The sequence below is a fragment of the Mastigoproctus giganteus genome, chromosome 3, assembly GCF_048544385.1.
Source record: "Mastigoproctus giganteus isolate SK-2022 chromosome 3, ASM4854438v1, whole genome shotgun sequence".
Classification (NCBI taxonomy): domain Eukaryota; kingdom Metazoa; phylum Arthropoda; class Arachnida; order Uropygi; family Thelyphonidae; genus Mastigoproctus; species Mastigoproctus giganteus.
Window position 1 is genome coordinate 97924555 of NC_143577.1, and position 27252 is coordinate 97951806.

The 27252-nt window shown below is 35.7% G+C and overlaps 1 protein-coding gene across 1 annotated transcript in view; it reads left to right on the forward strand.

The window, feature by feature from the left end:
- The window catches only part of LOC150088174 (uncharacterized), a 137168-nt gene extending 130696 nt beyond the window's left edge, over positions 1–6472 (forward strand). The window contains exon 6 of the mRNA XM_090370601.1: positions 6376–6472. Coding sequence (XP_090226727.1) covers positions 6376–6456 — 81 coding nt within the window. The 3' untranslated portion in view covers positions 6457–6472. The remainder of the gene's footprint in view (positions 1–6375) is intronic.
- The last annotated feature ends 20780 nt before the right edge of the window (positions 6473–27252 follow it).

Consider the following 27252-nt stretch of genomic DNA (forward strand, 5'->3'; position numbering starts at 1 on the left):
TCCAATCACTCAAGGTCCAGTTTTGATGTTTGCGTGCCCATTGTAGGGCTGTCGCTGGTGAACTGTGGTTAGATGTGCACTCTGAGTGGCTTGCAGCTATGCAGCCTCATTTTCAGCAGGGTTTGATGTACTGTGCGTTGTGACACATTACTCCCATCACCAGCATTCCAATTACCGGCAAGTTGTGCCACGTACCATCTGGGAGAGCCTTTGCTCACCTCAACCATCAACGAGCCGTGGATGTCCAACACCTTGCTGGCGGTTCGTGGGTTTTCCCTCCTCGGACCACTTTCGGTAGGTACTAACCATGGCTGAACGTGAGCACCCCACCAGCTGTTCCATTTTGGATATGCTCTGACCCAGTCATCTAGCCATTACAATTTAGCCTTTGTCAAGCTCAATTAAATCCGCTGCCTTTCCCATCTGAAGAGCAAGGGTAACACTGATTATCGGAGTTCAGTATCAGGTTTTTTTATACCATGTCATGGCCCATGCACATGATGTAGTTCACCTGCAGTTGCTTCGATTTGTGCGCCTCCGTAGCCAGGTGGGAAGGAGCAGCAGTGCGTAGCACACGCTTCTTGATTAGACCGGGGTTCGAGCCTGTCACCACCAAATACGGAGCATGCGGAAAGGTCAGGGAATGACCACCGCACCGGAGCAATATGGCCTTAGTTGCTAATGCTCCTAAAAACCAAATAACAATAACAGCTTCGATTTGCATAACGACTCACTGTTCATAATGTTTTGGCTCATTGGTGTATATATAACATAGTCAAGAGTGCACATTCATAACAATTAATTAGGACATCTTATTCATTTGCTCACATAGTCAATTCCACTCATCATAGTACACTGAATATAGACAGTACACACTTTTTTTTTTTTTTGGAAGTTAAATCCGCTCATATTATCAGTCATCCATGAGGATTTCCACACGTGGGGGTTTGCATCCCACCCATGCAAATCCCCCCCACAATTATTATTCACCAATGCTTGCTTGCCCTAAAAATTGCACATGTAGGTGCCTCCGTAGCCAGGTGGGCAGGAGCAGCAGTGCGTAGCACATGCTTCTTGATTAGACCGGGGTTCGAGCCTGTGACCACCAAATACGGAGGATGTGGAAAGGTCAGGGAATGACCACTGCATATCCTCGGAGCAATATGGTCTTAGTTGTTAATACTCCAAATAACAAACCAACAACAACAGCCCTAAAAATTGCACATGTAGCATTTATACCAATACTTTCAACTGGCATATTTTCTTGTGATCATTTCTTTCATTGGCTCATTTTCTGCAAATTTACCCTTTCACACAGACACACACTTTCACCCAACTCACATATACTCATACACTCACACATGCACCTAGCACTCAACATTTTTATTCACTTTATGCAAGAATGTTCCATTCACACACAGACAGGGCACTATAGGTCAATTTAGGTGTGCTCATGTTTAGATCAACATTGGTAGGGCGAGAGAATTTCCCTGCAGGGCCTCCACCTAGATGTGGGCCTGGTTAAATAATCTTTGCTATCTTCCTCAATGGCTTTCACAGGCATTGTCTGCCTTGTGGTCTCTATAATGCAACTGTGGATTTCATGTTAGAAGTAATTTTTTTTAGAGCTGGTTATTTTCATTTTTGGAGACACTCTGAAGCTATTGTGCTTTATTTTCTTACAAGGAGACAAAAAGATATATCATTTGTTTACCTATGATAAGTATAACTGAAGTTACAGTAGTTTAAAGTATTGTGGCGAGAAAGTGGGGGTTGCAGCACTTATGTATATCACATACACTATAATTGTTATCTTTGCTACTTTCACAAAGTAAAATCCATTCACAATCGTTCAGAGTAATACTACAGATAATAATATATTACAACTATAATCAACTTAAAACTGACTAGTATCCGTATTCACCAAGTACCAAAACCGGTGATTAACAATGGCTGCCATGTCAGCAATCGCTATACTATAACAACAGCAACAAACATTGTCTTCATTGCAGTGATAGTGAAGAGGGGAAAAACATCCAGTACTCTACAAACACTGAGTCAAAATTAGAAAAAATATACTCACCTGAAAGCTGAACAGTTCCTGCATTCAAAATTACTTTTTTCCCAGAAACTGTGAAAACCTTTAGAAAATCCAAAATTTCATGGAACTGGACCATGCACACTATAGTGGTCTTACCCCCATTGCCTTGTACAGTGGGATAATCACCTTCTTATCCTTGCTAGCAAAATTCCTGTATATCATTAACTAAACACCATCAGCTGTCCTGGCAATCCGTCAGCACTACTCAGAGAACTGAACTCACATATACTTTTCCAGAAAAAATAATGATGTCAAAAGTAAGTAATGCAATATCATCCAGTCTCCACACGAGTGGGGCTATGAGGCAATCACATCATGGATTTGTTAAGAGAGAGAGATCATGCCAGCAAATTTCTTGATATCTTAATTGCAACTTTGAAGTAATCACAAAGGAATTGGATGTAAAGAATAATTTTTAAATCTTATACTTAGATTTTAGTAAAGTTTTTGATACTATTCCATATGAACAATTTTTCTATAAATTTAAAGAGAAAGGCACCTGGGGTGGATGGGATCTATCCAGTTATATTAAAGGAGGCAGCAAAGGAAGTACGCAAACCCTTAGCCATAATTATGAGAGCTTCCTTGGACTCAGGGGAGGTACACATAGACTAGAGATGTGCAAATGTGACCCCAATTCACAAAGGAGGATCAAAGGCTGACACAAGTAATTATAGACCTGTGAGTTTAACTTCTGTTCCAGGAAAATTAATGGAGACACTGGTTAAAGAAGCACTGCAGGATCATCTAGACAAGACTTCAGTTATAGCTCGGACACAGCATGGTTTTGTTAAGGGAAAGTCTTGCCTGCCCAATTTGATTGGATACTATGATGCAGTCACAAAAGAGCTGGATGCAGGGAATAACTTGGATATTATATACTTGGATCTTAGAAAGGCTTTTGATACTGTTGCACATGGAAGACTGCTGCACAAATTGGAGCAGTGTGGCATTGGAGGCAAATTGCTGCTATGGATAAAGGGGTGGTTGAGAGGGAGAAGACAGAGAGTGGTAATCAATGGACACTGCTCATTGTGGACTAATGTTATTAGTGGAGTCCCTCAGGGTTCAGTGTTGGGTCCATTATTGTTTTCTGTATTTATAAATAACATTGATGATGGTATATCAAGCTTAATGTCCAAGTTTGCAGACGATACAAAGGTTGGCAGGGTAGTTAAGGACACTACTGACGCTATGCTGCTGCAACAGGATCTGGAAAGGTTTAGCAGATGGGCTGAGAGGTGGCAAATAAAGTTTAACATTGACAAATGTAAAGTACTACATATGGGAAACAGCAACCCCAGAGCAACGTATCAATTCTGTGGTACTACACTGGCAGTGGTAGAGAATGAAAAGGACCTGGGGGTAATTGTGCAGGCAGATGTGAAGTTCTCTGAGCAGTGCAGATGGGCTGCAAGAGTAGCTCATGGTGTATTGTCAATGATATACAGGAATTTTTCTAGCAGGGATAAGGAGGTGATTATTCCCTTGTATAAGGCAATGGTCAGGCCACACCTTGAGTACTGTATACAGGTCTGGAGGCATCATTTCAAGAAGGATGTAGAGCTGCTGGAATGAGTACAGAGAAGGGCAACAAGATTAGTGAATGGAACAAAGGGTTGCGCTTACGAAGAAAGGCTTAAGTTTTGCAAATTACAGTGTCTGGAGACTAGGCACCGGTGAGGTGATCTGATAGAGGTGTATAAAGCCCTGAATGGTTTTAGCATGCTCAATGCTGATGGGATTCTTCCTCTTGCTCAGAATAATCACCTGAGAGGGCATAAATTGAAATTGAGGAAACACATGTAGGATAGATGTGCGGAAATTTGCCTTTAGCCAGCGGGTAGTTGGTTGGTGGAACAGACTTCCATCCCTTGTTGTGGAGGTTGAAAGCCTAAATAAATTTAAGGCTCAACTGGACAGGTATTTCGAACAAATGGAGGGGTGAAGTGGAAGTTTTTTTTTTTTTGGCTGATAAGCTTCCTTTCTTGCATCATATGCCTCTACTAATGCTAGTTTGAACAGTGCAGCGTCAGGGCAGATTACTACTCTGGATAAAGGAACAGAATAGCAGGACAAAGAGTGGCTATAATTATCTACTAATTTTCATGTATTAATGTTATGAGTAGAATACCATGAGGACTCAGTATTCAGACCTCCCCTTACTATTCTTAAATTATTTTAATTTTGATATTTAAGTATATGATTGCCATAATGATGGGTAGGGTAGTTAATGACAATAAATGGTTAATCAGGATATGTTACCTCAAGGAAATCTAGACGAACTAGGCAAATGTGTTAAAAATGGCAGTTGAGGTTTAACATTTAACATTGATAAATGAAGGTACTGAACTTGGGTAGTAGAAATCTTTGCTGATATGTATCAGTCTTCTGGTTGATAATAAAAAAAAAAAATACCTACGGATTTTATAGTCAGATATGAAGTTCTCCGAGCAGTGCATACAGCCTGCTAAAATAACTGATAGGGTTCCATCATTGATACAGAAATTTTACTAGAAGGAATAAAAAGGCAATTATTTTATTGTATAAGGCATAACAGTTAGCTGCATCTTGAGTTCTGCATACAGGTTTAGAAACCCCATTTTAGTAAGGATACAGATCTTTTGCAAATAATGCAGAGAAAAGCAGTAAGATTAGTAAAGGACACAAAAGGTTATTCTTATCAAAGAAGCGTGGTGTAAGTGCATCATATTGAAGCTAGACATCTGTATGGTGACTTAAAAGTGTTTAAGGCTTTAAATGGCTTGAGTAAACCAAATGCTGATGGCATCCTTACTCATTCTCAGATAGCACACACAAAGGGACATACATTTAAATTGTAAAAGGATGGTTGCAGAATAGAGTGTAGAAATTTGCTTCTGATCAGAGACTAGTTGATTGTTGGAGTAAGCTTCCACATATCGTTGTGAAACTAGATAGTTTTAAGGACTTGACAAATTATTAGAAGGAGTGGGCAAATGAAGTTGGTTTGTTTGATGCTGTATAAGTGTTATTAAACTTTTGAATGAGTTGTGAAATTTAAAAATGGGCTGACCTCCATTGATAATACAGAACATTGATTAATTTGTAGCTATATCAGTTGAAAATGTTGCACAAGTTTGCTAATTCACCACCACAAAATTGGCATTTCACCAAATATCACATGACAGAACAACTAGGACTCTTTTCTGGAACTAAGGCACTTTAAGTGATAACCTTAACATGTGTCAGATTACAGCAAAATTTGGGTGAGGTGTACTGAAAAATATGATCTCAGTCCTCCATTCTCTTATTCACATCTTGGTACCCATGGTTTCTTTAAATTTCAATTTTAAAGAGATGAGATTTAATGACATTTTGGGAATTCAGAAAAAATGATTAGAGGCACTGCAAGAAATAATTAAACAGAAGTTCCAGAAGTGTTTTCAGCAAATGGCAGATCACTGTGCAGGGAACAAGGGGACTTCAGATGGAATAGCTAAAAGAGAAACTTTTTTATTATTATTACAGTAAATAAAGTGTAAAAGCTATTCAAAGAAATAATTGTTACTTTGAAGAACCATAATTTGACTTAACAGAATATCCTCTCGTAAATTGTCATCTGGGCTATCTCCATTATTCTGCTTGATAAGTTTCACTCACAACAGAGCCCAACTGACTTAAGTTGCTCATACACCCTAAACAATATTAGCCATTTGATGCAACTTTTGATAAATCAATAAATTTTTATCCCAAAATTCTAATTCCCCTTTATTGTTCCTGTTATTTCCATTGAAAAAAGATAAAATATTGTCAAGCAAAGTGTTAGAAAAATCATATCTTTCTTCACACTATTTATACCAACCAAAAAAACAGGATTGAAATAAATAATTGTTTTTGGTTTAGATTTATTTTCCTTTTCAGTTCAATTTTAGATTCACACTGACTTTTTTTTTTTGGTTCTGCCAGTTAAGTGTCCTAATTGATTTTGCTGTGAGGTATAACACCTACATTTATTTTAGGAGAGTGGCTGATTACTGAGGATGAGTTTTTGTTGGAACAAAGCCTGGGAACTTTTTCACTACCAGCTTTTACAAGATATATTTCAGTGTACATGCATACAAACATGAGATCATGCTTAACAGGTTTATACAGATCTTTCTCTGTATAGGCAAGATATATCTTAGCATTTGAATTTTATTACATTCACAACTGCATAATTTATTTTTTGTAACAAAAAATAGTAGCATCTTTTTTTTTTTTTTTTACTTAGTATATTCTTTTGGCTGTTTTAGGAATTGGCAGTAATTGAAAGTAAGAATCTACATGAGGAAAACAAAGCTCTTCTGAATGCCCTGGCAGAATTTAGGAAGTGAATAAACTACTCAGAAGAATGGTGGTATGCCTGTTACTGCATTAATCTCTTCCTTTGGCAGCTTCAGGCTTAAAATATTTTTGATATATGTTTCTCATAAATGTACGTGTTTACATATAGCAGTTACAAAATGTGAGACTCTGAAGTGGCTTTAACTTTAAGAGTATGTATACAATTGGAATATACTCAATTTAGTCATGCAAACATTCACCAGGGTTTAAAAATGTAGGTAGTTAATGTTTAAAATACAGTAAACTCCTGATAATTGGGTTTGTAGAATATCCATGCAGGATATTTTATTTGTTTATCTTTTTAAGTTTTGTTATCTGAAGAATTTACTGAACACTTATGAAACATACAACTGTTATTAGTAAACTGAATCTCTCTCTCCCCTCCCCACACACTTCCAGATTTGTGTTTTCCTTAGTTTTATGGTTCCTTCCAAGTAACAGTGCACAGTTTCTTTATTTTTTATTGCCACCGTTACTTATGATCTCCCCCTACCCCAACCACCACAAACTCTTCCTGTTTACAATAATCTAATTTTAATAAGGGAGAGAAATTATATTCAGCCATTAGTTGTTGGAGTAGGGTTGCTGGGGTAATGAACTGTATTGTACTGTACTGTACTGACACAGACCTCAAATCCAGCATCTTCCCCCCCCCCCTAGCACATACTGGTTTTTTGAAGGTTATGCATATTGCCTAAATATTCGGAGGTAATTCACCATTTTTATTGGATCATAGAGTAACTCTGATTCCTAGAATCTAATTCCACAGAACAATAGTTGCCAGCATTAAGCTAAAATGTTAACTTTAATGCTGGATTGGTCCTGTGGATAGTGTACTTGTCTCAGAAATAAAGGTCTTGGGTTTGAAGGTTACCTCAATCATCAGTTTTGTCCAATATGAGGTAATAAATAGCATAATGTGATATCAACAGTCAAATTGCCTAAAAAAACTATATATATGCTACTGTACTATGTTATGAACTAGTATTGAATCTCTCCCAAAATGAATGATTTTATGTATTGCAAGAATGACGTACAGTAGGAAATAGATAAATTTTTAAAAGAACAATGCATAAATTCAGCACCTATGGCACTTTTTTTTAAGTTTGGCCAACCTATATCCCGTTTGTGTCCCCCAGAAAAATACACTCAGAGAAATATTCAAAAAGTGTCAGATTTTGAATGTTCTGTATGTGGTAATTACAATAACAATCTCTAATTAATTAATCTTAATTTTAGTGGAATTCTGTTAATCACTTATGAATAAAATAAATATTAGGCAAAAATGTGCAACAATAGTCAAATAAACTGGTATTGTAATGCCAATCCATGGATAATTTTTCCTATTGAAAATTTATTACTTCACAGTCATTCACACCTGATGTAATAAGTAAATTGGATTATCTCCTTGTTTTTTGATTATTTGTTCTTTGTTCCCACCATCAACCTCCTCCATCCTGAATAATTGGGAGTTTACTGTATGTTTACTACATAAGAGAACATAATTGTGCATGATGAGCTGTGTGATCTCTGAATACATTCCTTTGCTAATTGTAGTAGGCACTACATTTATATTTTGAAACTTTTAAGTATTTTATGCATATAAAGTCAGATATTTTGTGTATGTTTATATGTACTTAAAACTAAACTGTCATTATAGAAAAATTCCTTTATTATTATTATTTTTCTTAAAATTTTTCACTTGTGAAAATGTATTAGAAAAGTGATCTCTCATGTAAGCATAAGAACAAATGTATTCCTATTTTTTTAATTAGTATATCTGATTTCTCTTTTGTGAATATATTTTTACTTCTGCTATACGTTTTTAATAATAATTGTTTTCTAAGGTGCAGAAAAAAACAAGTTACTGTAATTATAAATGCAGTTAAATATAATCAAAAATTAACTAATTATATCTACACGATGTTTCAAAAATGATGGTCAATAATTTAAAGGTGAAAAGTACAAACTAAAATAAGCAAAAAAGTCCCAGTGAACATCGGGCCAAAAATGAACCGTTTTCAAGATAATGCACATTTTCTGTTAAGATCTGCCACTGACTATGGAAGTACTCTGGGAGGGTAGTCCGTATTGCTGAGACCTTGTATACACTGGATATGGGGTACAGTAATTGGCGATGTAAAATTCGCCACACACTGCTATGACTTAGTACGCACTCTTGCAGAGCAACCCTCCTTGTTGAAATTCCTGGATTTTGTTCTATTCTTTCTAACACCCTTTCCTCAAAATCAGGTGTTAAGCTTCTTGGCCTACCTGCTCATACTCCATGTGCAAAGTGCCCATGTTTTCTAAGGCGTTGATGTACCCTGATGAATGTGCACCTGTTGGGCTGCCTTCAGCGGGGAAATGCTTCTTGGTACAAACGGCAGCCTCGAGTGCACTGCCATTGGCTTTACTATACATGAAGTGCATGTCCATATACTCTTTGTTGCTGTAACCTCTTTCCATGTTGACTATCCTTTGACAAGTACTAGTATGCCTGCTATGTCTCAGAGCATTGAGAAAGGGAAAGAATGAGCATAACCTAACCTAAACAAACAACAGTGGTGGATCCCAACTAGAAATGTGCAATATCTCAAAAACAATTCACTTCCTAATAAACCCATGTTTATTAGGCTTTTTTTGCATATTGTAGTCTGTACAGTTCACCTTTAAATTATTGACCATCACTTTTGAAACACCCTGTATATTTATCAGTAACTTTTCGGCACTGTCTTGCCAACATTTTTGAAACTATTTCTGGAATGGTTTTTATTAATTCAATAAATGCATTCTTATAATTAATGATAACTAATTGTATAGGGAAACTGAATTCTGCCACGTGCACGGAAGTTGTAATAAGAAAAAGTGGAGAATTTGAAGATATTAATCATCACCAATGGAAAAGCTTGTCACAATCAGCAAAGTTAACCAGTAGTTCTTTATTTGAGTGAACACTCCCCCATTTATCAAGGATTTTCTTCAAATTTTTCTAAGAATTATCAGGCCATTAAAGTTAGTGTTCCCCCTTATTGACCCAACACAAAATATATATGTACTCATACATTTTTAATTTTTTTATTTACAAAGAGCAGAACACAAAAAAACAAAGTTAGTTGATAGTTAATACTGTATAACATTTTTTGTTCATTCATAAAGAACTTTTCTCTTAGCAGAGAATATTGGATCATTTTCCCAAAGATCAGTGTGTTAACTACACACTGAACAAGGTGCGAAGCCAGCAGTGAAACTGGCTCTGAATCTTGTTGTTCCTCTAGCCATTTTATTGCAGTTTCTAATTTAGTGCTTTCTGAATTAGCAATTTCTTGGTCTATTCTGTCTTCACTCTCCTCACTTTTGTGAAGTCAGTGATGTTTTCATCAGTCAGTGCAATGACACATTGGTCTCTCCTTTCCAGTAGCAATCTGCTATTAATGTTTTTTCTATAACCCCTGTCCAATGTAAATTACCAATTTACCTAAGATCATAATCAGTTGCCACTGCAGTAGGCTAACTTCTTTTTTCATCATTTTCTGTTTAATTCTCTCCATTTTGTTTAAAGTATTACAGGTGACCCCCGCTTAATGCTGATAATTCGTTCCGGAAAAACAGAGCGCTAAGTAAGTGCCACATTCCCATAAGGTAACATATGTATTTGTGAGTTGCGGTCGGTGCCATAGGATATTTCCTAATCAATAATAAACAGTAGTGAAAAGATGCACAAATGTTCAAAATATTTAATATTCAAATATTTGTACATATAAAATATTCTGCATTACATACATATATAATTATGTGGTAACTACTTACATATCAAAATTAAACTTAAAATTCCAATTAAAATGATGAATTTCATTGATCTAAATTGGTTTTAATTGATGAATTTAATCATGAAAAATGTGTCGATTTTGGGTTGTATTTTGTCCCTCTTTCTGGTAAACTAAAAGGGGTTTTAATTTAAAATCCCCCACAGCATTACCACCCAACAATAAAGTCAACCGATCCTTTGCCTCTTTGAAACCTGGCATGTTTTTTTCTTCTCTCAATATGACACTTCTTTTAGGCATTCGTTTCCAAAAAAGTCCTGCTTCATCTATGTTAAAAACTTGTTGAGAAGTATAACACATAATACCCCTCTTCAATAATTTTAACAAGTTCTTTTTTGAAAGTTTCAGCTTCTTGATTGCACTTGTGGCTTCTCCCTGGATTTTAAATCTATTCAACCAGCCCTTACTAGTTTTAAATGGTTCCACTTTTTTTTTTTTAGGTGAGCTTTCTTCGGATAATCATTATAGGCTAATCTTTTTTTTTTTTTTTTTTTTTTTTTTTAATAATATTTAACTTAACTGAATTCTGCGTTGGATATTATCTTCAATAAAATTAGTTAAAGTCTCTCCATTTCAATCCTAATAGCCGGCCTATTCCTAGTTGCTTGCAGTGGAACGACTGTCTTTCCCACTGCTAAAATTAATTCTTTATTTTTATAATTGTTTGTTTATTTATTTATTTTTTTCTTACAGTTAAACCTGCCAGTCCTAATGTAAAAATTTTACAACAAATTTTACATTTGTTGCTGACCAGAATCGATTTTCTTCAAAACGTCTAATTTTAATTTTCAAATTCAGTCTTTTTTTTTACATTTGTAGTCTTCATACTGCGTCCAGATGTTGTTGCTTTTTCATTCTTATCCACCATTATTAACTTTTCAAAAATGTAACTGCGTCGGTTGCATTAATTACGATTCAATGTTTGAGTAAACTCCGTTATGCACTATGTTTAATACTGTACTGAGTGATGACTAAACTTTGGATATATGCATATAATGCGAATATTACAAGCAATATACCTGATCATTTTTTAAAACGTTGATCTCGGAACTATGTAACAAGTCACTGTACTACAATTAAATTAGCCTGCAAGAAAATTTAACTGAGCGTGGGAAAATTTCTCAAGTCGGCGTGGGAAACGTTTTAATGCTGTTTTGCTATTCATTTTCAAGCTATCAACTCCATCAGATAAAACGTTTTCGTTAAATATGCCAAAAATGCAATCTGTACACTGGTAAAAGAGCGTTATAGTGATTTGTGAGAGCATTATAGTCAGATACCAGTTTATAATAAAATAACAGCGTTATAGTGAATCAGCGTAAAGCGAACTGCGTTATAACGAGGGCCTGCTGTACTTTGTATCTATTTTAGTGGTGGTATCCTTTGAAATCCTGCAAAAAAAAATTGTGTGCCATCTAAGCAAAGTTGGTATTTTAAAAATTCAGAACTTTACTCTTTTTTTGATAGTAGCATGGATGATCGAGGAGAACGGTTTAGAGCTCTGATATATTTCTTGGAAGATTGACAAATCTTTACTTTCCCATTCCTTGGATATGAAACTACCAGCAGACTGAGAGAACCAAAGAGTTATTTAAAAGCAGTAATGCATTTAGTTCCACATGTTTCTTTTTAAATACTGGTTTTACAAACTTGTTATGACACCAGATCAAAATAAGTTTATGGTCATCCAGTTCATTTGAGTTGCTTATGTAGTCTAGGACGAAGTTTCAGATTTACCAATTGAAAGCATTTTGGACTCTTTATCCCAGTGCACAAATGTGGCAGACTTATATCCCATTGTTCTTGCTTTGTTTAATGGGTAGCATCACTCCTCTATCACACCCTATGGAAAAGGCCTGAGTCAAATTTCTGTCATGAACCAGAGGTGGATGAAAAAAATAATTTTGAGACTAAAAGAATTATGTTTTTTTTATTTTTTTTTCCCTTCCACACCTTGGTCTTAGTCAATAGTTGCATGTGTTTTTCTTCTTGAAACTGGTTCTCCATACTCCAAAACTAGGCTGCTAGAACAGCTTATGGGGTTCCATCAGTCGTATATAGGAATTTTGCCATCAGGGACAAGGGGGGGGGGGTGAATTATGCTATCATATGAGGCAATGGTTAATTTGCATCTCGAGTAATGCATACAGATCTGGAAGTATCATCTTAAGAAAGAGGTAGAAACATCCATTGGGGTGGATATGGAAAAGGGCAACAAGATTAATCAAGAACACAAAAGAGTACTTTCAACCATAAAAAACATCATTTATGCATATTGGAACAGTTGGAACCTAGGCACTTCCTTTTCTCATAACACTTGTCTATCCCCCTAATTTGTTTAATTCTCCTTAAATTTATTCAAACATTCAAATGGAGAACATATTTCTGCATGTCTGTCCTGCAACCATTCTTCGTGAATTTAAATTTATAGACCATAGATGAGTGATATTAGCCAATTTATACCCACCTTTATAGTCTTGTATGAGCAAGATTAAAGATGCTATCAACATTTTGTTTCCTCAATCCATTCAAAGCCTTAAACACCTCAATGAGTTCTCCTCACAGGTGTTTAGTTTCAGATGCTGAAATTTTGCAGAACTGAAGTCTTGTGGTGAGAGTACCCTTTTCTGTCCTCAATTAATCTAGCTATTCTCTGTACCCATTACAACAGCTCCACATCTTTTCATAAAATGAAGCTTCCAGACCTGTATGCAGTATTCAAATTGCATCCTAACCATTGCCTTATATAACAGAATAATCACCTCCTCTCTGTTGGAAAAATTCCTGTATATAATTAATGAAACCTCATGAGCTGTCCTAACAGCCTATTGCCACTGCTCAGAGAAGTTTATGTTGGACTGTACAGTTACCCCCAAGTCTTTTTTCTCTACTACTTTGTGTGTGATACCATACAGCTGATAAATTAATCTGGGATCACTGCTACCTCCATGTAGTAACTTGCATTTATCAATGTTAAACTTTAATTGCCACTTCCCCATCCATCTCCCTAATTTTTCTAGATCTTGTTGCAGTAGCATATCCCAATTACTGTCATAACTACCCTGCCAAACTTTGTATAAGCTTGATATGTCTTCATCAGTATCTTTAATAAATATTGAAAATAGCACTGATCCCCATAACCCCACTAATAACATTGTTCTACAAAGAACAGTGTCCATTGATAACCACTGTCTGTCTTCTCACCTTCAACTATCCCTTTATCCATAGCAGTAACTTTCCTCTAATGCTGCTCTGCTCCAATTTTATTTTGGGTATTCTTTTTGTGTCTCAGCAGAAAAAGAACATATATATGAGAGAGAGAGAGAGAGAGAGAGAGAGAGAGAGAGAGAGAGAGGTTTGGGTTATTAATTAACCTGACTGCCCTCTTCTGAATAATCTAAAAGTCAGAGAGGTTGTGAAGGCACACCCCAGTTGTAGGAACAACATTCCATGTTACAACAGATTTAAGATTTGTGAGTAATTTGTGAATAAAGAAAAGTAATGCTGAGACCCAAAAAGAATACCCACTTTTTTGATGCAGTGGAAGTAATATTTGTGATGTTCTTATGGGGGGGGAAGAGAGATTAAGTCAGGGTAATCCCTAATAGAGATATCTGATCTTATCTACAAATCTGCATGTTATTCAAAGATAATCATAAGAGCAGTACACTTTTTTTTGCAAGATATGAGACAGGACTGAATTTTAGAAGGATCAAAATTAGCCAAGTTATCTTTGTCCCACTGAAGAATTATCTGGAAATCAGTATTTAAGGAACTGGTTGTGGATATCTGAGAGGTTGAAGCTGTTTGTGCAGGGTGAGGTTTCTCAAACTGGAAGGTGAAATATAATGTTCTATCATCAATAAAACGAGGGACAGGATTTCCAGACAGTGGAAGAAGGTCATTATATACAAGAGGAAAAGAGTGGGTGAAAGAACTCAACCGTGGGGAACATAACATTAGTGGAGCAGTTAGAAGACAGAGAGCCACCTACTATCACTCACAGAGAGAGCAGTATGAGAAAACTGGATACCCAATTGCAAAAAACCATTGGCAATCCATGAGATGAGATGCTTATTTAGAAGACTTCTATGCCAAACATCAAAAGCCTTAGAAATGTCAAAAACAACTGCTTCAGATTCAGAACATTGTTCCATTGAATTTGTTCATAGATGGGTGATATTAGCCAATATATCTGCATTACTTTGGAAAGAGTAAAGGTAAGTGCAATGGGATGATAATTGGATAGGAAGGATTTTTCACCTTTTTTAGGAACTGGCTGGATGTTATTAAATTTTCAAGAAGGGAAAAAAAAACTAGTGCAATAAGAAAGTGTAAAATGGTGACACAGAACAGGAGCAACCTTAGGAGCACCAGTTTTGAGAACAGGTGGAGAAATCCCATCAGGACCTGGAGCTTTCTTGGCATCAAGATTGCTCAAAATTCTTCAGACTTCCGTTTAATGAAAGATCAAAGAGGTTGAGTAAGTTGTACTGGGAACAGTATCCTTTGGTTTTTTACCAAGGTTGCCAATACAAGCATTAGAAGAAAAGTAGAATGCAGTATGTTAGCTTTATCTGTAGCTAAGGTGACAATATAACCATCAGGTTTTAAGAGAGGTGGGAATATAGATTGACAAAAGTTGCAGCTAATAACTTTGGTAAGAGACTAAAATGCTTAACTACCATTTGGACAAGAAGCAAGTTTATAATCTTAGCCTGTTAAAAATCTAGTTTGATTAGTACAGTAGTAGCTCAAAATTTTTTTGTGAGCTTTAGTGCAGCAGAAAATGAACCTGGAGATTTGGATGCAAGCCAATTATGATATTCAACATTCTTATGCTATACAGCTTTAGCACATTTATTGAAAAACCAAGGTTTATATGAAGGATGAGATTTTAAGGTAGAATAAAGGATTTCATTCCTACAAGAATAATTTCACTGACATGATTTGTGCAAGCACTGAAATCAGGAGATTTAAAACAGCAGTCTAACCAACATAAATCTCCAAATCATCCCATTTCGCTTTCTTGTAATATGAAACAATGCAAGGCTGAGAATGGCCATATGAGAAAAGACTGCGCTGGAGAAGGAATCATTACCAAGTTGTGATATGAGGTGTCTAGATGATCGCTCACCCTGACAGTGTACTTTAAAGGGTTGTTTGTAAGAAAAAGATCAAGAGTGTGGATAGGATCATCTGGTATTCTGGTAGGCAAATGGACTGTATGATATCCTTACTAATTGTAAAATCCTCAGCATCTTGACCTTCTGAGGTTATGTGGCTAGAAAACTGAAGCCAACTGGATTTATGAACATTAAAATCACCAAGGAAAATTACTTTACTATTAGGAAAGATGGACTGCAAAAAGTTGTTCTTGAAGAAACGAAATCGAAGAGTTCTAAGTGTGACAGTATTATTCCGAGAATGACAGTATTATTCTGCATTACAGGCAACAGATGAATTTGGCAGGATGGGGGTAAGATGTTTTTAGCCAGAGAAGATAGAAAAGAGATTCCAAATTAGTAATCTAGTAGTAATAAAAAAAAATGGCACAATGCTACTTAAAGAAATGTCTATCTGTGCATTAGAAACACAATGTGTATGTTGGTATTACTAGATTATTTAAAGTAGAGCCATCTAGTGAATGGTAGCCAAATTATGATTACAGAAAAAAAAATTACATCATTTTATTGACTAATCACATAATGATACACTTTTGAATCTCAGCATTGTTATATTGTAAAGATAATGAATAATGTATTCACATTCAAAACAGAATCAAGACATTGAAATATGTGGTGCCTGTATTACATATGGATAAATCAATTTGGGAATCAACTTGCCTTAATTACTTTCCCATATACAAGAAAGTACGTACGTAATTAACAAGTCCTTTAGAATACTTTAAACTCTGAAAGAATATAAATTTGAAATGTTCCAAATGAGTGGCAAGTAGTCAGACTAGACTGTGAGACAAGCAAATTTCTTAAAAATACATCTACTGGATATTATAAGATAGAAACAATATTTGAGAGCTTAATTTATATATTTTATTTTTCTATTAAAATTCATGTATACAGTAAAAATATATATATTTTTAAATGTAGTCATTTCAAAATCATGACTTATAGGTTTACTTTAGCTATATTTAACATGTCCAGTAATAAGTTAAGGTAGCATTTTATATTTTTATATATAGTTTTTCTTCTTTTACTGATGAAACATCGGTCAGTAAAAGCAGAAAGAAAAGTGTAATTTTTAACTCCCCTATACATTGCTCAAACTAGGTATTTTTGCACCTAGAGGAAAATGCCCTCATCCCCAGTTATAGAATGCTTAACTGTGGATTGTAATGCTGCTGACTTTGTGATGGAACTTTGGGCAAGTGAACTAATTTCTTTAAAAGATCTCTACTGAGTATTTTAAATATCTAATTTTATGATCATTAGATATTCAGTTGCTTTTTGCAAGGGTGTTTCCTCCCCATTACCTGTTAATGTTACATAGCATCTAAGCCAAGGTTTGCCCCCCCCCCCAGGTTTCTCTTATATGTATTTACCAGTATGCATTACAAAATATTTGATCTTCAGATAATTATTTCAACATCTGTTAATGTTATTCCACACAGTAATCAAATAATCACAAGGTAACACTGAAGAGTGAAATGGAATCAAGAATATAAAGGGGGTAAAGCACTTCCTTGCAGGATAAGTTTAATGTTAGAATGTAGGATGGAAAGGACTTGCAGTGTAAGTAGTAACACTAACCAGAGAGCACTGTATTTTTTTTTCCCTTTTTCTTGCAAAATAGATTTTTATATTGTAGGGATAAGTGAAGACCCAAAAAGTAATAATAATTGATGTGAATGGTTGTGCATTTTAAAGTGTTAAATTTTATTTTATTTTTATTATTTTTTTACTGAAGCATTTTGTTACTATATGAAATATGTTACTTTGCAGTTTATTGCACCCTGCCTTATTGTCTGTAAAGTGAGGTCCTAGATAGCACCTTGTCTATAAAGTGAGGGTTTTGCATTGCATAGCATGCTCTCATTTGCAGTTAATCATTTTATGTTCTGCCTGTAAAGTTTGTTTTGGCATTAATACAATTTTTATATCTGTTTAAGGATATAATAAAAAATATATGCGATTATGACAGTGCTCGGTATCAAACTGATACTGATACATTCAACACTGTGCCTTGTTCTTCTTAGTGACGTGCACTGTTTTTTGCATTTTTTTTTAAGGGTCAAAGGGCATGAATGACGTTCAATTTATTTCTAATTACATATAGTTCATAATATTTAATTTGATATGTTATTTGCATTTGTGTTGCATATACCCACCCAAAAAAAATGAGTGAACAAACTAATGTCTTATTATATTAATAGATATTATTTTAATTCTAAGATTTATAGTGATTGCAGTTCTGCCCACAAAACCACAAATTCTGCCCCCCCCCCAATGCGGTGGACTTGATATGGTACTTTTACTACTGTATTGCATACACCTATACCTTTTGAACCATTAAGTGCAAAGTAATTTTAGGCAGCATTTTTCTAAGAAAAAAAAAATGTCTTATGGTTCTGAAAATATGGTATATATCTGTATTTAGTTTAATGGAATTTGTGTTAGTGGTGAAATTTTGATAGCCTAAATACTTTTAATATATCTCAATATTAATCTATCAGAGCTAGCACAGTAAATAGCACACACAGTATGGTAAGAAAATAATGAGACTGAAATAAATGAAAAATAATGCATAGGACATTTTATTAATAATTTTTATTAACCAAATATGGTTAATTTGGTCTATTATTTTTATTAGCCATTTCCCATTATTAATGAAATATACTTATTACAGCATTTATATAAACTTTGGAAAAGACTTGCAAAACTCATCACAAGCTTACTGTTGATGGGATTCTTCCTTTTGCTCATCCTACACACACACACACATAAGGGGGCTCATCTGCTTTTAGCATTAGCATTAGTAGAGGCATTTGATGCAAGAAGGCAAGCTTATGCAGCATCAGCCAAAAAAAAAAAAAAAAAAAACCCACTCCACTTCACCCCTCTGTTCGTTCAAAATACCTGTCCAGCTGAGCCTTAAACTTATTTAGGCTATCAACTTCCACGACAAGGGATGGAAGTCTGTTCCACCAACCTACCACCCGCTGGCTAAAGGCAAATTTCCGCACGTCTATCCTACATCTGTCTTTCCTCAATTTGAATTTATGCCCTCTCGGGTGATTATTCTGAGCGAGAGGAAGAATCCCATCAGCATTGAGCATGCTCAAACCATTCAAGGCTTTATACACCGCGATCAGATCACCTCACTGGTGCCTAGTCTCCAGACACTGTAATTTGCAAAACTCAAGCCTTTCTTCGTAAGAGCACAGCTTTGTTCCATTCACTAATCTTGTTGCCCTTCTCTGTACTCGTTCCAGCAGCTCTACATCCTTCTTGAAATGAGGCCTCCAGACCTGTATACAGTACTCTAGGTGTGGCCTGACCATTGCCTTATACAAGGGAATAATCACCTCCTTATCACTGCTAGAAAAATTCCTATATATCATTGACAATACACCATGAGCTACTCTTGCAGCCCATCTGCACTGCTCAGAGAACTTCATATCTGCCTGCACAACCACCCCCAGGTCCCTTTCATTCTCTACCACTGTCAGTGTAGTCCACAGAGTTGATACGTTGCTCTGGGGTTGCTGTTTCCCATGTGTAGTACTTTACATTTGTCAATGTTAAACTTCATTTGCCACCTCTCAGCCCATCTGCTCAACCTTTCCAGATCCTGTTGCAGCAGCATAGTGTCAGTAGTGTCCTTGACAACCCTGCCTACCTTTGTATCGTCTGCAAACTTGGACATTAAGCTTGATATACCATCATCAATATCATTTATAAATACAGAAAACAATAATGGACCCAACACTGAGCCCTGAGGGACTCCACTAACAACATTAGTCCACGACGAGCAGTGTCCATTGATTACCACTCTCTGTCTTCTCCCCCTCAGCCACCCCTTTATCCACAGCAGCAATTTGCCTCCAATGTCACACTGCTCCAATTTGTGCAGCAGTCTTCCATGTGCAACAGTATCAAAAGCCTTTCTAAGATCCAAGTATATAATATCAAAGTTATTCTCTGCATCCAGTTCATTTGTGACTGCATCATAGTATCCAATCAAATTGGTCAGGCAAGACTTCCCCATAACAAAACCATGCTGTGTCCGAGCTGTAACTGAAGTCTTGTCTCAATGATCCTGCAGTGCTTCTTTAACTAGTGCCTACATTAATTTTCCAGGAACAGAAGTTAAACTCACAGGTCTATAATTACTTGTGTCAGCCTTTGATCCTCCTATGTGAATTGGAGTCACATTTGCACATCTCCAGTCTGTTGGTACCTCCCCTGAGTCCAAGGAAGCTCTCATAATTATGGCTAAGGGATTGCTTACTTCCTCTGCTGCCTCCTTTAATATAACTGGATAGATCCCATCCACCCCGGGTGCCTTTCTTGTGTTTATCTTGAACAATTTCTCCTCCACTTTACTCTCAGTTATTACAAGATTCTCTAGCTTACTGTTAGAGTTGAATACACCTCTGGCTTTCCCCTCGCTAAATAACTCCTCATGTGTGAATGTCGATGCAAAATATTCATTTAGTTTGTTAGCTACCTGAGCAGGATCATCAACAGTTGATCCATCGATATCAAGTGGACCAATCTGATTCATCCCCTTCCTTCTAGAGTTTACATAAGTAAAGAACTCTTTGCTGTTTTTCTTTGCATCCCTTGCCAAAGATTTCTCGTAATCTGCCTTCGCCTGCCTAACCTCCTTTGTAACTTGGTTACAGATCAACTTGTATCTATCATAGGCTTCTGTGTCATGTGTTAATTTGTATGTATCCCATGCATGTTTCTTCTCTGCCATATGCCTCATTAGTTCATCTGACATCCATTTAGGCCTAAACCTTGAACAATATTTCTTAGTTGGTATGTAAAGCCTAGTAGCTTCCAAGATAAGTTCTTTGAATGCTTCCCATTTTGCATTTGCTGTTGGTAACATCAGTTGGTCCCACTGTATAGAATTTAAATACTGTCTCAGTCCATCGTAGTCGCCTTTACGAAAGCAATAACCCTTCCCTTTACCCCTAATGGTAGTTACCTCTTTGAGTAAATCCCACTTCAGCACACTGTGATCACTGCCACCTAGTGGTTCATTTATCTGCAGATTCTTAATGCATGAAGAATTACTGCTGATAATCAAATCAAGAGTATTCCTCCCGAACATGCTGATGCAGAAAACAATCATCCAATAAATCCACAAAAGCCTTGCTAGTGTGTGAGTGACCAGCCCCCAAATTCCAGTCAATATCTGGGAAATTAAAATCTCCCATTATAAGACTCTCTGATTTACTGGCCCACTCTATTTCCCTGTACAGTTTCTTATTATACTCATCAGAGTCATTAGGCCTATAGCACACTCCTACTCTCAATTTTGATCTCCCAATGCATATGTCACACCAAACTGACTCGGCACTGCACTGTCCAGCGATGTCCACTGGCTTCACTTCCTTGGATTTTATGTATTTCTTAACTAATAGCATAACCCCTCCTCCCTTCCTATCCAGTCTATCCTTTCTGTAGACGTTGTATTCCCCAAATTCCAGTTCTGCATTCCTTATATCTGTGTGACACCACGTCTCTGATATCCCAACAATATCTGCCTTTGATGTTTTGAGCAATACCTCAAATTCATCAAATTTATTTACTAAACTCCTAGCATTGGTGTACACGCAACTATACATGCACCTATTTCTATTCTTAGCTACTCTAACACAACCCATGTGTTTCTTGTACCGCAATGACTCCCAGCAGTCTCTGAAATATCCTGCATCTTGTTTTTCAGGCTTCTGCTCATTCCAATAGAAGCAGTGCAAGAATCTCTTTCACCTCTGCCAGTGGCTACTGTTAATCTACTGTTAATCACCAAACTGACTCGGCACTGCACTGTCCAGCGATGTCCACTGGCTTCACTTCCTTGGATTTTATGTATTTCTTAACTAATAGCATAACCCCTCCTCCCTTCCTATCCAGTCTATCCTTTCTGTAGACGTTGTATTCCCCAAATTCCAGTTGTATTCCGTCTTTGTCTCCCCCCAAGCTAGCAGTTTTCCGACCCACCTAACACTGCCTTGATAGCATCAGCAAATATTCTTGCACCCTTTCTATTTAAGTGTATCCCATCCCTGTAGAAGCAATCTCTCCTGTTAACAAGTACAGTCCTATGTGCTATGATAGTACAGGTTGAGTATCCCTAATCTACAATGCTTGAGGCTGGAAATGTTTCCGATTTTGGATTTTTTTGGATTTTGGAATACATGGCAGGATGGAGTTGAAGCAAGGTGGAAATAAAATTTAGATTTCATGCAAAAAATTCAGTTTTATTTACCAAAAAAAAAAACACGATGGTCTCTGCTTCCAAAAGAATATAAATGCAACAAATACTAATTCAAAATTCATATTTCATGCGAAAAAAATTCGAACGTCACAAGCGGTTGGGGGACCAGGAACTTAATCCTTCAGGAATGAGGAGACATTGTGCTGAATGGCCTTTTTAAATGTTTTTTTCAGAGTCATTTGCCTCATTAACAAACGTTTTTGTTGTAGAGGTCTCTTTTATTTTATAAACTGAAATTAGTTATTGTTCTGTTATAAAAGCACACTGCTCTAGTCCTTCAATGAATTCATCACACTTTTTCACCATGTTGTCTATAGGCATTTTTACTGCAGTGTTAACAATGTCATCATCACTTTTACCACCATTGCCTTGATTCAAAACCATGTGAGCTGTTTCACCATCAGTCATTGAATGAATAACTGGAGCCTCATTATCAATGTTAAAGACTTCAATATCCACTTTTTCCAGCTTACAGACTCCGAAGGCACTATTTTTGCATATGTATGGAGTTCAGACGTCATCTTTTTCTCAAAATCATTAGTCACTGCGGTCCAAGCATTTGCAACAGTGTATACGGCATCCTTCAGGTTAAACTCCTTCTGGAAACTTTCCACACCTACGCCTCTGTTCGCTTCTGCCAGCATGCTGTTCAAGAAAGTGTTTTTATATTTACACTTCATTGATCTAAGGATACCCTGGTCACATGACTGAATTAATGAAGTCATGTTTGGGGGATAGTACATGGAAAAAACATTATTTTTGATGAGCATTTCAGCTGGAGGACGAGCAGAACAGTTGTCAAGAAATAACAAAATCTTGCAGTCATCATCCAGTCCAGCTTCCCTGCAGTGGGCATGGGTTGCTGATACAAAATGTTTGTGAAACCAATCAGAAAAGATGTTCCTGGTGATCCATGCCCTTTTGTTAGCATAATAATGGACTGATAAGAAATTCCCTCCTTTAAAACAGCGAGGATGCAAGCTTTGGCCTATCACAGCAAGTTTACACTTACAGTCTGCTGTAGAAATATATTCATACTGGATATTTTTATTTTATTCCAGTCTCATTGCTTTCTTGCTGAATTGTGTGTAGGTTGAAAATTTTAAATGTTCTATTTATTTTTTTGATTTTATCTGTTGCTAATTGGGGACCAACAGGTTAACTCCAATTATCTGCATAATGTGAATTTATCTTCAAAAATATAAACCAAAATGTGAATTTATCTTCAAAAATACTGACAGTTTAACATAAAGGGGTTCTCTAATAAGCTCTGGCCTAGGTATCAAGTTGACTTGGTAAAGTGTCAGTCTCTATTGAGTGTTGAACTTAAACAGTCAGATTTTTATATAAAGAATAAAAAAATGCACATTATTGAAATTGAAGTTAGGTTCATTAAAGTGACAGGCAACGGTCACATGAGCACTGTGTAGTGCATTATTATTGGTATATGATATAGTTCATATTGAACTGTGAAATTAGAAGCCAATGGAAATTTAATGACAGCACTATATTTTGAGCATATAGTGCGCTGGTACATTTATTCTGTTAATATTGCATTCTCATTGAATTTTACTTCATCTTTGTGTAAGTGAAATTATTCAGCTTAATATATAAAAATGTTCTATGCACTTAGCAGTTCAACATCAGTAAAAAAATATGTGGCTGGAGATACCGTAAAACTTGGATGTTATAGAATGTTACTTAAATTTCTTGTGTACAAGTGGCATCATATGCAAATCGGCTTACTTTTTTATATTAAGGAGAATATGAAATGTATAGTTTTTTTATATATTTGTGAATGGTAACTATAAAAATGTTATGCATATTTTGTAGTTTAAAGTTGTATGTTTTGGTAAAGTAATATATTGTGCATATTTTGAACAGGGTTGCAGAATAGAATGAAGATTCATGATACCACCTTTTAAAAGTAAATTATTAATTCATCTTTCATTTGCTTTAAACATGAGTATACTTCAGCTCTTCCTTGAAGTATAGATACTATAATTATCAATAATAACATCATGAAGCTTAGAATTCATTGCATCTGCTATTAATAGTATATTTCTCTTTAGATGGGGAAATTTATATTAATAATTTTTCTTTAATACAGTAGAATTTCCCATTTTTGTAATTAAAGGAATATCAGTCACACAAATGTGGGCCTAGTTGATTTTTTAATAAGTATAAGAATCACCAAATTTACTCTTTTTCAAGAACTAAATGGAATTTTCGTTAATTTTGCAGCATATTTGAAATGGGTCATGGCATACCAATGTGCCAAGGCACACTGGTGGTGGGAACCACTGCTCTAGACTGACACATTTTTGCCATTGTTGTGGCAAAATACAGCTATGCCAAAAAGCAACACCAACACTTGTTCGAGTTTGTCATCGAGAATCCCATCATTGAATTTCTTTCTTCGTAGGTTCTTCATTAGTCCAAATGAGTAATGATCCCTGGGGACTAAATCTAAACTGTAAGGGGTTCATTATTTCCCAATGCAATATTGCCAATGCATCGTTGTCAAATTTGTCATATGTGAATGCGTTTTCATACACCATTGAGAAGTAAGCTACTGTAACATTGAACATTAACTGTTGTGTGAAGCAGCAGAAAATCAACTGTTCAGAATCTCAGAGACAGTTACCATGATCATGCCAACACAAGGCTATCTTGAATTTTTTGGGTAGTGGTGGTCTTTTGTGGCATAGTTCCATACTGGACCTTGTTGATTTTGAAGTGAAGTAGTGTACACATGCCTCATCATAAGTCATTAATCATTTCTGATATGCATTCCTCTCTACCAGCAGACACAGTAACATGTGCCTTCAAATCAAAAGTCAACATTTTTGGGACCTGCTGTATGTACACTGGGCAAGAATAATTGCCTCTACACTTCTAATGCAATAATACATATAATTTGTCTATTTCCCAAAATTATCACCTTGACACAATGAATGTTCATATTTATGACAGCTGTCAACTATGCAAGTTTTATGAAGGCCATGATATGTACCGTGGCCTTCAGAAAACTTGTACCAATTGTAAACAAGTGACAAGGTCTCTTCTCCCTACTGTGCACTTAACCTGTGGAGAATTTCACACTAGTTTCACCTCTTTTAACAGAAATATGATGATACGGTGTGGACAAAGTCTGATGACATTTTTACTGCTTCTAATGTGCATGTGGTAGGGGCACGTGTCAAAGATTGGGAGCAGCGTTCTCACCATCTATGTTTTGTCATTCTGATGCATATACCTTTTTTAAAAAAACCTTGAACCACCCTCATAAAATACAGGTTTTATAATAATTGCAGTTGCATTTTTAAAGTGAATTATAAATTCACTACAGTTATTATCAGTATAAATCAATCATTATAAAATCTATAATAATTTCACAATAGGTTTATAACTATTATACAAGTGTTATCCTGTGTCTTTACTTTGTAATTCCATTTGGCCTTTACAGTAAATTGGTATCTATGGACTAAGACATACCCTAGTTATACCACTGCACATATACACACAAAAGAATGAGCTTTTAATTGGTGTTAAATCAATGAACCATTGATGTAATACTAATTAATTTCAGATTGCATCATTCACTCAAAGATAGAAGATAGGATTTCTATAATTAGTTTGATATTATAAAGTTTTTGCATGTTGTGCAATTTTACAGAGTACAGTTTGTCTTGTGACATGCAATAGAGGTTTACACTTTTTTTTTTAATGAATTTGCAAACACCCAATCCAGTGTAATATTTTATGAATAAAAAATTAAATTGACTGGTTCAGTATCTCAACAGTTTGAAAAATTATTGCAAATCTCTTCCTACAGTACTTTGTGATCTTATGAAAAACTTCAATTGTTTTCAGCCAGCTGTATTTAATTTGTGTTATTTACACAATCCGCTTGCTTTGTCATAAGCTTCCTATTTATGTAAACAAACTAGTCATACTTCTTCACATATCTGTGTAAAACATTACTGTAAATCTGCATTTTACAATAGTGTCCCCCCACCCCAAACTTCTTATTACTCATATCTTTTGAAGGTTTTCATGTGAGCAGATTTATGAATGGCAATTTAAAAAAGAAACTTTATTTTGAATACTTTCAACTTATGCAGGTGGTACATTTATTTCTTTATTTATTTTTGTAATATCTATCTATACATTAAAAAAGTTTTCCTCCATGATATTTATTTGAGCCAATGAGAGAAGAGGGCGGGGCAATCACGTCACTACAAATGTGCAGGTAAATAATTACATTGTTGTCTTCCCTTGAAGATATGCATTTGGATTACATTAAACCATCACAGCATTTAAAAATAAAAATAAACACCTTAGTCAACCATGATAATATTAGGAAACATGCAAGACAAAGCACAACAACCTCTGATGTCTCATCAACTTGCACAGAACTCAAGACTTCACTGTGTATGGCCAACATTCTCCTCTTCGGGGAGATCAATCACATGTGACTTTATGGCATTAAAGAAACAACTGACTCTCTTCTTGTTCCTCAAGCATCTATCCCAGCCAAGAGATTTAAAACAAAGTTCACATTCTAAAAATCCTACAATGGCAGTCACTACAGGAATATCAAAGGTACACAACAGAATAGTCCTAGACGGAATCACAGGTAACCTTTTCCAAGAAAATTATCTCAGAATGTAATATTCCAAACCAAGAACTAACCTAAGATTAGAGACCTCAACAGGTGACGAGATGGTCAACCTGTAAGTAGTAAGAGAAATGATTTTTGCATTTTGGAACATAGAAGCATATTATATGGCCAATATTAGATATTTTTTGGATAATTTTTTTCCCTCCTCAATCAAAAATAACAGAAATATCAATGATAAAATATTTTCATATCACAAATAATTATTTAAAAAAACTTAACTTTCATACAATAAATAGATATATATATGATCATTTCTTATCTTAAAAAGAAAAAAAACATCTGCAATAAGGCCTCTGAGGTTGGGATTATTCATACTACCAATTTTAAACACACACGCCAACCCAACCGTTTATGACTGGTTGAATAATGAAATAAAATAAAATAAAATGATAGAGAAGACTGTAAAATAATATTTACAAAAAACTTTTAGTCATTTACAAAAAACTAAACTATAACAAAAGTAAAATAAGTAAATAAGTTAAAATGCATTAAAATATAAATATAAAAGCGATAAAAAGACGATAAAAAACACTAGAGCTTTCGGAGGTGTCTTCCTCCTTCCTCAGTAATAGTGAGACTTAAATGACACATCCTTAAATACCAGGTTCACGGCACACGTGGATGACCAGGTGCATACTCAGCATTCCTTTCACTTGTACCGGAACCGGAAGTGGACTGGACACGTGGAAAATTAAAATGTTTGTTTCTTGTCAAAACCACCGCCTCAAAAAGGGGGTGAAGCCTAACTCCCCTGTCTCTGTTTATACTATTGTTACCAGAGGATCCAATCCACAGAC